The 15,477-nt window shown below is 38.5% G+C and overlaps 2 protein-coding genes across 5 annotated transcripts in view; one reads left to right on the forward strand and one right to left on the reverse strand.

Annotated features, from left to right (window-relative positions):
- LOC105268205 (nicotinic acetylcholine receptor alpha4) overlaps window positions 1–15,477 on the reverse strand; it is a 52,703-nt gene that overhangs the window by 25,406 nt on the left and 11,820 nt on the right. For all 3 annotated transcript variants that reach the window (XR_892308.1, XM_011307547.1, XM_011307548.1), the window contains one exon: window positions 8,629–8,679. The gene's annotated coding sequence lies outside the window, so the exon portion shown is untranslated. The remainder of the gene's footprint in view (window positions 1–8,628; window positions 8,680–15,477) is intronic.
- On the forward strand, window positions 1,495–3,606 carry LOC105268203 (uncharacterized). 2 transcript variants are annotated; one of them, XM_011307546.1, is made up of 6 exons: window positions 1,495–1,517; window positions 2,235–2,587; window positions 2,678–2,806; window positions 2,864–2,962; window positions 3,027–3,195; window positions 3,393–3,606. In XM_011307546.1, the coding sequence occupies exons 3-6, from the start codon at window positions 2,793–2,795 to the stop codon at window positions 3,504–3,506; spliced, it is 396 nt and encodes a 131-aa protein (XP_011305848.1). In that variant the 5' UTR covers window positions 1,495–1,517; window positions 2,235–2,587; window positions 2,678–2,792; the 3' UTR covers window positions 3,507–3,606. The 2 variants fall into 2 exon arrangements, with proteins under 2 accessions (XP_011305848.1, XP_011305847.1); XM_011307545.1 differs by having other exon boundaries at window positions 2,235–2,806.

The following is a 15,477-nucleotide window of genomic DNA, read 5'->3' on the forward strand; positions in this document are numbered from 1 at the left end:
TAACGAATTGTTATTAATTTACAATTATAAATTTTCCGGTGGTGTAACTCGCAACCGAATGAATTAAATAAATAAAATGTAAAATTGAATTGAATTGAAGTCAGGAGAGAATAAATAAATTACAGAACTCAATTAATTGAGGATTCGTCTGATGATTTTGAATTTCCCACCCCATAACCCCCCACCGTGACGTTATACATGCAATACCAAGTTTATATCGTGATTGTCGATCTAGCACTTTGAAATTTTCACTCGGAACTTTCTCAGAAAGTACTGGATACAGAAATTGGCCCATTGGCAACACGCAATGCGAGAGTACCTCAGAAATTTTCCACACGCCAATGGGGGGTCTATCGACCCCTCGACTACATTAATTTGCAGGTGAGTTAAGATAAACCCTTGGGGTCAAGTGGAATATTGAACGACGAATGCACCGAGGTGAAATTATTTAAAATCACTGAATATTCATCGATGCCAATGAATTCTTTTATGAGTTATTCCGAAGACACTGGGTGGAGATTCACCATAAATCACCAGTGGAAAAATTCGATCGTTAATTTTATTGGAATTGAAATCTTTATTGTAGTTACTCCTAGAGGGTAAAAAATTGGGTGCGTCGAAGCGAGGAGGTCAGGATGAGATCAATCTTCCTGGGAATCAAACTCATCCGTTTGGGACGTAAAAGGGTCGACAAGCAGCATCTGGTATAGAATTAGAAATCTTTTTTTAATATAACTCACTTCAACCTATCGGAAAAATCCTATTGGTGGATGGAAATACTTCCGGGTCGCTTAATCCATCGTGAGACGTCATCAATTAGTCATTACCCTTCTAAAAGCGAATTCAATCAATTTCGAGGAATTGATTGCGGTTTTTCCTGGACTATTAGAAAAATTCATATGAAAATAATATAATTTTCATAACGAGAAAATTACATGGAAATTTTTGTCCAATTCCCCATTGACCAATAATAATTCCGGCAATAATTCCATTCCCAACCTATTGAAAATCCAATTATTATTTAATTAACGTTTTTAATTGAAATTTAAATCAACCTCTGGCAATAAAATTTTCAATGCTTGATGTAAAAAATTGAATAAATAAATTTCTCGGGATATTGATTAATCATTGGGATCTGTGTTGTAGAGAAGAACTGATGGAGTGGGAATGAATTTAATAACAACGATATTAGAAAACTTTATAGAAGAACTCCTCAACAGAGGAATGGAATTACGCGGAATTATCTGGGAGCAATGGAGTGGCACTTCTCTCTGGGAGAGGAGAAAAATTAAACTCGTCCTATTTCTGGGATGAACTGCCTTACACGGGTTACTCTTGGGGGTTTTTTTTTTTTAAAATGGGAAAATAAGTCAACCGTGCCCATGGCCCATCTCGATGGGACCAGCCAATCTTCGATGTGCTCTTGTCTCACCCCTTCCTCTCGCAAATGCTCATATCTCCTGGAGCTTCTGCGAGAATCGAAGCGCATCCTAGCCAGTTCACTGGAGCACATCGAGGTACGCGAATAGACACGTGTGTTTTTACCCTACTCCCCTCTCGCTTTTTTTTTTTTATTTTTCTTGTTTCCGAGGAAAAATCGACGGGGAAATCCGCAGTCGCCGAAATCATGTCAAGGAGATTTTTCATTCCGCGTCAAAATAAAGGATTCCTCATTAAAAGTACCTGACGCATTTGCAAGATCTTGAATTTATTCCGTTCCCGGAAAAAAAATTTTAATCGGAATATTTTTTCCTAATTTTTAAAATTTTTTGGAAAATTTTTCAGAAATTTTTTTTTATGGAACAAAAAATCGGAAAACAAAAGAATTTTATTTTTGGGAAAGGTTTTGAAATATTTTTTAAAAATTGGAATAAGAACATTTTTTTTATAAATTAGATGCCGTTTTTTTTATTTTTTTTTGTTTAAAAAAAAAATTTCGGAAAAATTTTCCAGAAATTTTTTGAAAATTTGGAAAAAAAATAATGGGGGATTCACGCGCAATGATTTCAGTAATTGTAATTGTTAATTTAATTTTAAGTGTTAATTAATTTTAATTTCCGCGGAATTTCCTAGAAATTCCCAAAATCATTAATTCAAAACGATTACAACTGCAAATTCAATAATTAATCAATAAAAATTGTCATTATTTTCGCGAATTGTCAAAATCATCCCTAAAAGACTTTTAGTTGTTAGAATTTCAATTATTCCCTTGAAACTTCAAGTGTAATTTCCAGTTATAGCAGGGGACAGGAGCATGTACAGATAAACTTGCGCTCCAGCAGACGAGGTCTTCAGCATGTAGTTTCCACATCCCACGATTGGTTTCCAGACTCTAGGAATATAGGAACATGTAGACCCAATCCCTCAAACGATCTTCATCTACTTCGGTTATCGTTTTGAGGTAGCGGCAACTTCCGGAACTTCCGCCTTCCGTTTTGGACCGCGATAACAACCGGATGTCGAGGTACAACCCGTATCTTTTTCCATTCCATAACGATCACTCCCATCAGTAGCTCCAGATATCTCCAGAGAGACGAGCTTATAGATCAACCCAGAATATTCATGCTTGAGATCTTTTCTTCTCCTCGTGAGTCACTGATTGTCCACGATTTAATGAATGGAGTGAATAATATTAATTCCTAGAATCATGATTAATTTTATCTCATTGTGGTGGGAGGAATTATGAATGCCTAGACTTCAAAAGCTGTTAGACGTGCGATAATTCCAGTCGAGAAGTTAAATACCTGAAGAACTCGAGGAAAGTCTCAAATTTCAGAAGTAAAACCGCCAAAATGGGGGAATTCTCGTGAGTACTTTCTGTTATTAACTGAATATTTAGATTAATCAACAATTTTTGTGATAGGTTTGACGACGGATATTGTGAGGTCTACATCAGCTCATCCTGGAATCCCATGACATCATTGGCAGGATTTGGCATCTGGTTTGGCAACGCCAATAACGCGTAAGTTTTTCCATTTTACAGAATTCACGATTGTTTATTAATTAAATGATTAATAAACGATTAGAAACGCCAAACAAACACTGCGACGTCATCATCGAGAAAAAGACGAAGTGGAGATGCTGGCAGCTCAGGAAGCTGTAAAAATTGCCAGGAGCCTTGGACACGAGAAAGTTCTCATCTGCACGACCTGCACGTTCGTCAAGAGGAATCTCCAGATGGAAAATGTTGAAGTCGTAAGTCATTGTCATCATCATTTCGATTAATTACTCCAAAAAATATTTGCTATTGAAATTCCCCAGAGGATACGTCACGTCGAGAAAAGACAAGTCAACAGACTTTGAACGAATAAAAAAATTGAGGCATGAGATTTGAAACTAGTTTGAAGGATCGATCTATTTGTTTAAAACGAATTTATTATTGTTGTTCTCAGGAACGTGTGAACAATGACAGTTATCCCATGAAGGAAGCTTTTCGTCTTGCAGCTCAGGCTTCCGGCATGATCTCGCCTAATCATATCCATTTCCAGAAACTATTGGCAAGTTAAAGAATAAAATCCTACGAAGGAAAACGAGAAATCGTTCTTGTTTAAATAATACTGTAAAAAATGGGTTTGTGCAATAAAAAATTGTGGTAGATTGAATTCAGTTTTGTGATACACCCCGGAATTATTCTCCAAATAAATGATACCATCGAAGTCTATCAGTCTGTCAAATAATATGAGAATATTATTTAAAATTTAAATAAAAATCTCTTGGCTATACGATATAATGAATAAAATCATGAAGTGCATAATTCCATTGAAAATCTAGAATTATGATAAAAATTATCTTATCGCGGTAGAGGAGTGACTCGACTCCATTGAAAATCTGATGTACGTGTGGATTTCCTATCAAATTTTTTTTTTAAATAAAAATAATTGAAGAGATTTTTAAAAATGCGTCAGTCTGAAATTTTGAATTATTTCTCGAGAATAAATGAAAAATAAATAAATTGTAACTCATTCACGTCATCTCCACCGAAGCCACATTTCCCCAGTGCAATAAAAACTTAACCCCCTCTTTTTTTTTTTATCATCCAGAAGTACTGGGCATTACTTCATATATCAAATGACGTGCATGTTAAACTGCACATCGGAGACTGCAGGAAAAACGTATTCCCGCACTCCCAGTGGGTAAGTAATCTAAAGTTGCTGGGGATAAAAAAAAAATAAGAAAAAAAAACTGACGAGGGGGGAAAGAAGGTTTAAGTGGACTGGTGAATCGGTAGCGAGAGGGGGTGGGACGCTTTATCAAAGCTTTCGTTTCTTTTTTCACTTTTTTTTTTATTCTTACTTTTCTCCTTAGACCGGAAAATTAATCACGCGACTCGTCAAGCGCACGCCGCCCCCGTCATTCCCTTACTTTTCACCGAGTGATTTTTTATTTTTTATTTATAGCATTCCAGCTTTGTTAATAAAAAATTGAAAAATCGATTCTAATTTGCAAAAGCATGGATATACACAGGCACATAAATTCCAATATCTTAATGACATTTTAAATATTTAATTCACATGGAATCAAGAATTTTTTTTTGACCGAGTGACAGGCGCAAAAGCGATTCTAGTCGTAGACTCTAATCCTCGAAATAATTCAAATAACACCAGAAAATAAAAATGGCAGACGTATCCACAGCGAGTAAAAAATTTCTCGTAAAGTCTTACTATCTGATACCCCCGATATATCTGTCTCCATATGAAAAAAACTCCAGAGCGAGAGTTTCGCGACAAGAGGAAAAAGTTTTCCAGCATTTTTTATTTATCCGTTCCACCGTTCGCTCATTCCTTTTGTCTCCAACATTGTTCACGAGTCGGAATAGATTCTTCTTCTTTATTTTTTTTTTTTTTATGAAAATTCTCTGTATACTTTTTCCTCCCGGTATCAAACTCTTGGGGTCGGTTGGACCGAGGAAAGTCGTGATGCCGGGAGGAGTCACTGGTGAAATACATAATGAAATAAAGCTTGAAAGGAATGGGGAGAGTAATAAGGGAGAAACACGCGCGTGCTCAAGCTTTCGTGAGCTCTGATGTATATTGCATTCTTCTCAGTTTTCTATTATTTATTTCTTCGCGTGTTATTTATTTTTCTGGGAGGGGGATGCCCCTCAGTCGTCCCCGGGGAACTCCCGAGGGAGGGTATGGGGTTCCTATTATTTGGGGCCCCTTATAAAATTATTATTATTTTTTTTTCCAAACGGGGAGAGAATATTTAGAGCGCGACACTTAAATTAAAAAAAAAATTTCATTTCCCGGAAAATTCAGCGAATTTTTGAGACTATGCGATAGATTTCGAGAACTATGCGATAGATTTCGAGAACTATGCGATAGATTTCGAGAACTATGCGATAAATTTCGAGAACTATCGAACGGATTATTAATAGAGTTGTGGATTTTCGAATGCTGATTGGTTGACGTGAATTACAGAATGAGAGAAAATTAATGGGGTAAAAGAAATAAGTAGAAAGTTTTGTCAGCATCATTGGAAACGTGAGAGAGAATCGAAATCACATCTATCGATCTCTCAACTCGAATGAGACTGGTTGGAGTCTTTGGTTGCCCATGGGGTAAATAAATGTGTGTATGTGAGGGAAATATCAGGGCGTCGTTATCTATGCTAACGAGTTCAATGAGGAGGAGTGAGTGAGGTAGAGAAATAGCCAGAGGAAGGAGAGGTACAAAGGGAGGAATGGGGTTGCCCGTAGATTTTCATTTCTCTTGGTTGGAGGTGGATTACAAAGCTCCTGTACATGCGCCATTCGATGCACCATTATTTATGGGCATTCACCACACGGTTCACTAGATTTCACTCCCGTAAAAAAATAAACAGTTAATGAACTTGCATTTTCCACTGTTTTTTTTTTTTCATCTTTTTTATTTGGGGGATAGTTTTTTTTTTTATGATTACTCTGACCTGTGTCATGACTTAATGATGATTGAGAGATTTGTCTTTTTTATTTCCCGGGGGTGATTCTTATTAATACAACTTGTCTCATTAAAAAAACTCGAGAACTTAATGAACATTTAATAATTAGGGAGTGAACATTAGAATTTACGAGTCAGTGGTTGCGCTCCCGGGTAAAAATTGTAATCGGAATATTTTTTCCGAATTTTCAAAAAATTTCTGGAAAACTTTTCAGAAAATTTTTATTTTGCAACAAAAAAAAGGGAAACAAGACAATTGTATTTTTTAGAAATGTTTTGAAAAATTTTTCCAATATTTGGTTTGCAAAATTTTTTTATAATTTTCCAGAAATTTTTGCGAGTATAATTTTTTTTTTTAATTATACTGCTGTTTTCTTATTTTTTTCATTTTTCAATATTCTCAAAAAAAAATAAAAAAGTTTTGTTCTCCTATTTTTTTTGTTTAATAAAAAAAAAAACGGAAAAATTTCCCCAAATTTTTTGAAAATTCAGAAAAAATATTCCGATCACAATTTTTTTTTACCCACGCTATTTTTTATACCATTTAATAGATTTTTCAATTATTTGATTGATTCTCAGAACTTCACGTAATAGTCTCTATAAAATATCTATAATTTCTAAAATTGCTTGTTGAATGGTAAATGCGAGTGCATCTGGATCATCGAGTGGAGATGACGGAGAAAAACTGTGTACATATGAGTAAGTATAAAGCAGAAGGTGGAATAAACGAGGAAAAAGAATTTTCTGCGGGGGCTCTGCGGCAAATTGCTTCCCCTACCACCCCCCCACCCTCTCTCACGGATTTTCTGTGTCATCTGTATTCGATCCCGGTATTGGAAGATCGAGTGTTTTTATCCCAGAGGACACGAGACAGACACTTTTATGTCTGGTTCAACGTTCGTCAAAATATACTCGATTTATTTCAACTTTATTATCCCCATTTTATGCTTTCGGGTTATGGCGTTCTAGCCTGCGAGTGCCATAACTTTTTTCTCTCCTTCGATGGATTTAATAAACAAAATCTGATATTTGTGGAAAAACCTGCGTATGGGGGGATACTAATTCGATTAATTCACTGGAGGAGGAATTGTCTTTTCTGATTGATCGAGTGCTTTCCGGGAAATGAAAAATCTCCAGCGGTCTCTAAAAAATCCACTTCAATCTGCGAGTCTGATCTTTTTTTTCTATTCTACTCTCTCCCTCTTTTCTCAACTTCGCGTTTCCATCCTGGGGATTCACAGCATGGAAAACCACAACATGGAAAAGCAATTCCGACATAATCGTTCCAATTCTCTTCTGTTTCCTCTGTCAGTGCACCGGATAAAAGGCAGATTGACTGGAGAAAACAAAATGAAGATTCACTCGCACCCAAAATTATTTTAATTTTATCAAAATTTTATCGAATTATCGAACCGAGATTTGAACTCACGACATGTCTGAGACGATTCTATCTCACCCAGTTCAATCTACCTGTTATCAAGCGGATCTCCAGTACTCGGTAGGTGTATAATTCCGCAATTTAACCCTTCAAACGGGATTAAGACCAGACATTTAAGTGCAGACAATGAACGATTAGCTGTGTAATTGTACACCTGAGCGGTTGAATAATTGTATGAAGGTCCACTTGAAACGTTTCGACCTCTGGAATTTCCGTGGTACTTCCACACAAAGATATCCATTTGCTCAACCCCTCTTCACCCTTGGTTGAAAACCACCGGAGGGCGAACGATGATGATGCCACGGTATGTTTGAATGGCCACATAGACGTGGGTGGGACTTGAAGTAGATGGGGTTGATGGGGTAGAGGGGGTGGGATTAAGGCGAGACCTCAGGAAATGGTTTTCAAAGAACCTAGAGCACGATTCCCAGATGCATGATCATTAGTCCTCACTATCTTTTCTCAACGCAAGGAGTTTTCTTTCTCTACTTGAAAACGGTTAAATGAACTCTCTTATTCGTTTATAGTACACCCCACCGTCCTTTGAATTCGGGTTTTGGTTAGAGTCTCGAGGCTCTTGAGACATCGAAAACAGAAAATTTTGAGATGCTGAGTTGAAAGGATAATGAGCCTCTCAGTGGTACATACGGCACTGATTATTTTTATTATTATTATTTTTACTGTTTTCGTTTCAACTTGGGGGGAACTTCGTGCAACCCAGAATGACGAAGTTCTGCTCATGTTGGGGGAATAATTTTCAGAATTCCTTGGAATATTGGCGAGACGTGATGTAAGAACCCGATAATTGGTCAATTTTTACGAAAGTTGATGGTTACAACGTGTGGACATGAAATTGTTGAGATAAAAATGGATTTACTATTTTAATACGAGGATTGGCGGGGAAATCCTTGTTTTTCATTTTTCCCAGGTGGTTGAGAAAAATTTTACGACCGTGGGAATATGTCCGAGACACGTAGCGGTGATGTTTCCCAAGTGTAATGTGACGGTATCACCTGAAAACTCAACGATAGCCGCAGTGTCCTCAATCGATCGCCAGGGGCTATATCTTGGGGGTTGCTAGGGGGTTGAGGGGGGCATAAGTTTTCAGAAAGTCGAACGTGACGACGGGAACAAGTTGGACCCTGGTCGTCACTTTCGAAAGCCCCCTGGTATACCTTCAGCAACTCGCAGTATCTCCCCCGGGAAACTTTCCAACCGAAAATTTCACCGACTCCATCACACCATTTATATAATATTTTATAAATGACTCACCTAACGTTGCCCGTATTTCCTGGACAGCTCACACGATTCCGGAGGCCACGTCTGTAACAAAATTATTGATTAAGAAAATATTTTAAAAAATTGACGGCAGTGTCTCAGCCAAGTTAACGTCAATGAATGCTGGTGAACGTGAACTTGGGCGAGACACTATCGCTATTGTGAAAAATTCTGTTTGGATTTATTATTCGGTGGAGGTAATCGAGGAATTAATCCCTTTTGAGATGAATGAATGGGATTAATTCAGGTTTAACCTAGAATTACGAAATCCTCGACATCCGGAGGTGTCATCCCGAAATTATGGCATGTCGGGGCGGTTGGAGAGGCAACAAATCAGATACGACAGACGCAATAACGGAATCTTATTAATTCAGGAATGATAACGAGTCAAAGGGAAACCGGTAACAAGATACAAGACTTGAGGGCGGTTAACGGGTAACAACCGTTTGCCGTGAGTTGGCGGGATTTCAGATTATTACAGATGCTCCCTCTTCCTTATATATCTCTCTTGTTCTGATGCTATTAATTCCACGCAGAGTGCTGGCTTCACGTTTTCCACACCCCAATCCTCGAAACTTTTACCTCTTCGCCGAGTTTGGAATCGAAAGTTCGGAGATGGTTTTACTCTTTACTTGGGAGAATTAGCTGAGTGTTGAGTCAGCAAGTAAGATGTTGGGAGCCCCTAACAAATTGTTATTTCAGGGTGAGGGGTCCTCGTGTCCTTGGGCTGGAGATCAATAGGACAATGGGAGACTGTTGATTTCCAAATTCTGGTATAACAGGTGAAATTATATCTTCACTGGAAATTTTTTAAAATAGTAGCGCTTCATGACAAGTGCGGAAAGTTGATTTTTGGCAATCACTTTTCCGCACTTGTTAAGAAATATAAAAAATAAAAATATTCGGTTTGATAATTTTTTCTCGACACTTTTTTTTAGTCAAGAATAATTTTTCCTCGGCTACGTGATTCAATCGATTTCCCGCGATTTATTAACTGCTCCCGGGACAATAGCGGATTTCTCGGAACATCTGAGAGCATGTGAGTATCTCACCCACACCCATATTCATATTTCACTTTGAGCATTCATAAAACATTGAAGCGCTCATTGGGGAATACACACGGATATCAAAGAACAATTCGTTTTGTTCCTCAACAGGAATCCAGCGATTCTTTTTTTCTCTCTTTTTCACATGAAGAGCTGTGTGATATCACGAAAGCCGGCATATCGATTTATCATTAAACGAAAAATAACTGATAAAAATTTAAAAGTACCAAGATTTTATTTTTGATGGTATCATATAAAAACGAGATGAAGGTTGTAAAAATATGAGAGGCGCTCACTGATCCATTGGGATGACCACAAAACCATTAATTTAATACTGACCCTCACGGGTCAAAAGTTCTTCCTACAATTTTTCAAAAATTCCCATTTCACAGATAAACACAGAAATATGGACAATAGAACACGCCAGAGTGATGTTTTATCCAATTGTTTTGAATTTGACATTTTTTTTTTAAATGAATGAAAAAGTGGGGAAAATGGATTTGACGGTGAAAGCCATGGGGATGAAAGAGAACGAAAGGGGATGAAAGGGGATGATAAAGGATGATAAATAAATACTGTAAAAATTCAACAGTGATCACAATGATCGACGAAACACTATTTTTATTGTGGGAATTGAGTTCGATTGCAATCAGTCACTGAATGTCATTCAGTCGGTCGTTTAACAGGCTGTGCATTTGCTAGCAAAGCGTTACACCTCTGAACACCAACGAATAAATACAGTGCAGTTGGAATTCCAAGTGGCGAGCAGTTAATCGTCTCGCATTGTGATTACATTTACCGTTAACTGACAAATAATTATCGCGAGATTAATTGGCAGAGGGAGGGGAGGTTTGAATTTTTCATATCCACCGATTTTAATGAACCAGACGGTGGGTTTATGGAATTTTCAATTATACGGATGATATCGATTCGAATGATGCGAATATTCCCGCGTTTTAAAATTCGTATTAAAATACCCTGACGTGTAGTTGTGACTGGAGAGCGATGGACTCACGTCGATCGGTGATAAAAAATGAGTGAATTTGTTTATTGAGGGGGAATGTGTCGGAAAATGTGGGGATTCCCCGGGATTTATCCAAGGATTCACTCCAGAAGTCACTAGGCTGATATAGGGAATTTTGGATTCGAAGGGTTTCTGCCTGGAGTTGTGGAATCAAATTTTTAATCTAGGAGATTTGGAGATTGTTAAATAAGAGTTTAAACTGCTCATGATTTCTCCGAAACTTGGAAATTAATTTCATCTAGGAACTCTCCGAGGATGAGGTGCACGCCGATGAGGGCAACTGCTAGGAGTCGGGGAGTTCAAGACGCCTTTGGTATGCATAAATAAATACAGTCTTAACGATTTCAAAGCCTCGAGGGTGTATGAATAAAATATCAATTTCCATTTCCTTTCTTCTCATTTTTTTTTCTCCCCACACTGCAGTGTTTCTCGAGCCCTCTAACACGGAATTTCGAATACGCGGGGGAATTTAAATCCTTGTTAAATGCATACAGCATATACCCAGGTGGATTTTTTCCCTCCTCCACCTCCTGGAGCGTTGGATTTTTAGTTTGTTTAAGAGTGATTATGTCCTCGGCTTTGTTATTGCTTAAATATTCATGAGGTCTCAAAGATTTTGTGGTGCTCGAGAATTCCGAGAGAATTGCGAGTCAGGGAAAAAAATAAATACGAATTGGTGGAATTCGAAATGTCAAAAGCCGAGTTGGTGGCAAAGTTTGGGATTTACTCCATAAACAATTCGGTCTCTGACCGAATGAAATAGTCCCACGGTAAATTGCCAACCGTAAAATTCACATGCGTAGAAAATGTCAATAATTTACCCATGGGATTGCGGTAGCGCAGAAAGTTGGGGGGAGGCAAATGGCAATGAGGGAGAAATATAAAGGGGTGTTTGTCTGTTATTCAGCGAGAGTGCGCCCATTCCTCTGGTGTTTAACCCCCCCTCGCACCCTCATGTTGGAATTCCCTTGGCCGAGCGACCCATTTGCTAAGTTTCATACCCATCCCCTTTTCACCCTCCCTAGACCGCCAGCAGGGGGTGAGAGTTACCAGACCTTCCCCTCGTCCAATTCCCCCTAGAGCATCTCTGAACCGTAACTCTACCGAATATCCCCAGCTATATATCCCCCAGATGCTGTCACCAAATTGGTGTCACTGGGGCTAGGCTCCCACTCTGCGACCCGCTTTACCAACTTTTCTCTTTTTTTTTCACGATTTTCACACAACTGCTTTTATGGATGCGTTCAGGACTCGGGGGATGATTTTTCCAGGGGTTGAATCGAGTTGGAGGGCATATTTCAATGTTTATTTGAGGGGGAGATGAAGAAGTCACGGCTTGAGGGTCTAATTTCGGGGTTGTGAAGGTCAAATCTCTGAATTGGGGGTTGTCAAGGCCAATTGTCGATTGACCCAATCGTATTCCCGCCTTCAACCCCTAAATTTAAAAACTATTAAACACGATGTCCTCGTAAAACAAAAAATTAAACAGACACTTTTCTGTCTACTCCCCTTGAAGAAGAGAACTTAATTGTCCAACATTTATTTTCATCTTTGTTCCCAACTTTTTCTTTTATTCATTCCAAGAGCTTTCGAGTGGGCCAGCAGAAAGCGCGGGAAAGTTTCCGGTGAAAAGAGACGTTTTTTTTTTTTTTTCCTCAAAGGCGCTTGAAAAAAGCGGAAATTTCGTTCTCCGGTGCTCATTGGAGAAACAAAATCTGAATTTTTGAATGAGAATGGAGTTGTTGAATGCACCTACGGTATTTATTCAGGGGATGAGTGGGTTGAAATCTACTCGACTATTTCAGATGTTTTTTTTTACAGCAATGAAATAAAATTAAAAAAATTAAACAGCCAGTGAATTCTGAATCAACACTCATCGGTGTTGTTGGAAGAGTAGAAGCTGCTCAAATGTAATGGATCCTGAGGTCCATTATCCTAAAACTACTCGATGAAAATAACAAGGTACCGAGGTAGATTAAAATAAACCGCAATCGATGGAATTATTTCCGAACTTTTCGTTACATTTTATCAAACAGCTCGAGAATCGCTCGTTTTATCCCGATTTTTCATTAAAATTGGGCCATTCATTCGATAAATTATCACCGAGAGTTTAAACTCATATTATTTCCAGTAATCTCACTCGAACTGCTCTTCGGGTACGAGTGAAAACAATGAAGAGAATAGATGTCCAACAATCCGACTGATTTTTTTTTCTCGCGAAGTACCAGAAGAAAACTGTCTCAGCTACATGTTTCGTATGAAATATGAAGTACTTCTTGCACATAACAGCAAGTGAGGCAGTGAGACTTGGAAAAACATGAGAGAATGAAGAAAGACAAGAATAAGATAGGTCAAGCGAGGGCGGTCAGTGAAAAGTCCAGTGAGGAGTTAGTCCGAACGTTCTTTTATCGACGTAGAAAACTCTGGGTGAAAGTTGGCCCGTCTTATTCCACCGCAGGGATAAATGGGGTTGGTGGTATGATGAGGAAAAAATAAATGGGGGTGGTGGAATAAAAAAAAAATGATGGCCACTACAGCGGATCGCACGAATGCCGTTTAACCCCGAAGTTGTGTCCAACTTTTGAACGATTGAACGGAGTTGGAGGTAGCGAATTATTTCAGATAGAATGGAAATTTTTACACTTGAATGAAAATGAAAATTAAAAGTTTTCATCCGCTCATTCGTTCAGCCCGATTATACCGAGTCCCAAAGGAAAGATTCAGCGGTAGGAATTCCGTTAAATTCCACTAGATTTAACTTAATGCATATTTTGATAAGCACAGTAGACTGTAATTTTGGGTGTAATTATCCAGGATTTTCCGGGGAAATATGACGGAATTGTTTGATTGAAAAATTCTGAAGAATCTTCAAACCTGAATTACTTATCCCTGAAAATAAAAAGAATTCCCCATAATTGACTCTGTCTGAAGAAACACAAATCCCCTCTAGCCCATTCTCGCTATCCTTCACTTGACGTTCGTTGTCGTGAGCTGCTGGTCATAATTGTTCTGACGGGAACAGCAAAGCGCAGTTGGATACAACCCGCGTCCCATTGTCTTCAGTTTCATTCCTGCAAACCGCACTCTATCCAACACACACCCACACACTCCGCTAGATTTTCCTAACAGCTACTGCTTAACTATTCCAGGACAATATATGCCGCAACTCGGTTGCCTTTCATCTATCCAACACACTCATGCATTAACCGGGGGGCAATAGCAACCCTGTGACCCTCACTATCCTCCTCTATCCTCATCTATCCTCCTCTATCCTCATCTATCCTCCTCTATCCTCCTCTATCCTCCTCTATCCTACTCCACCTTTTCGAGGATTGCGTTCCTCTCGTCCAGAGGTGAACCCACTGGATCGACCGCTATAAACACTCAGTTATCGTTTATGCACGCGATCACGATCACCTGCCCCACCAGGTGAGACGAGGGTTTGCCATGGGATATTGAGGTAGAGTTAGAGTCAGAGGGTGAGGGGTGGATGATAATTCGTGATCCCTTGACGGGTTGTATGTGATGTCTGATCAGTCACTGGGGTGTATTCCAGTGGAATTTACCGGGCAATGTCAGATCCCATAGATTATGACGGGATTTTTCTATTTTCAGGATTTTCTAGCGGTAGATGGGATTGATTTTTTATCGGGTTTTTAACCCATTGGGGTAGTCAGGACTTAAAAAATATCTCAATATTTAAATCAACTTATCCACTGGGCTAAACTATCTAGTCTAATTCTACGGGACAATCAGAAAGAATTGAATGAATGAAACATGAGGGTGGAAATTCATTGGAAAAATAGTCGAGGATTGCCGATGGTTTGCCGATGGTTTGCCGAGGCTAGATTCGATTAAAAATCGACAGGGGCTAGACCGACGGATTTCTAAAACGTGAGAATACATAAATTGATAAACTTCAGTCAACGGGACGCATTCAGCAAAAAGAAACGAGAACTGAATACATAACGTCATAAAAAAAAGGTGAAATATAAACTTGCAGCATTTGGCTTTTATTAAATCCAATGAATCATTCAGAGACCAGCGAATTGATGACTTGATAACGCAAAATATTTTACAGACCTTGAGGCGATGTTTTTGCGTTAAAAAAATATTCTCCTGTCAAGATTTTCCTATTAAATATTTCAGATCCTGTGATAATGAACGGTATATCGTATAGATATAGATTCGATGTAGATTCGATGTAGATTCCATGTGGATTTTCATGCATTTAAAATAAAAATTGAGAAGTTATGTATTTTTGAGTTTACACTAATGTATTTTGTTTACAGTAAATTTACTTCCCCTGCCCTCCGGAGGGCGATTTAATGTCGATAGGGTAAATTTTAGAGGGATGGCAGTTGAAAGTTGGCGCGTCTCCGAGGTTAAGCTCTAGTACGTGACCTCGTGCATTCTCCTTTCGTGATTTACTTTCTTTCTGGGTAATGATAGCGCGACACTTCGAATGGCTGTCACTATTTTGAAGACCGAAAGACAAAAAGGTGGATTACTACCCCATAAAGCTGAAGTCTAGCAGTAAGTGACAAGGCCAATCTTTCCGGAAGTGTCCGGTAATTATTTTAGTCAACTTTAAATCCGTAAACCTGAAGACCTCAAGCAAATCGACTAATTCTCGACAACTGTCAATTTTTAACAACAATGTGTCAAAAAATCCAGTACAAATTATCTCCTCATGCAGTTGTCAACCCCAAGGTCATTCTTAAAGCAGCTGTTTACTCAACCGAGGGTTGTAATTTGCCCTCACCCTCCCGC

This window comes from Fopius arisanus, unplaced genomic scaffold (assembly GCF_000806365.1).
Source record: "Fopius arisanus strain USDA-PBARC FA_bdor unplaced genomic scaffold, ASM80636v1 scaffold00055, whole genome shotgun sequence".
Taxonomy (NCBI): domain Eukaryota; kingdom Metazoa; phylum Arthropoda; class Insecta; order Hymenoptera; family Braconidae; genus Fopius; species Fopius arisanus.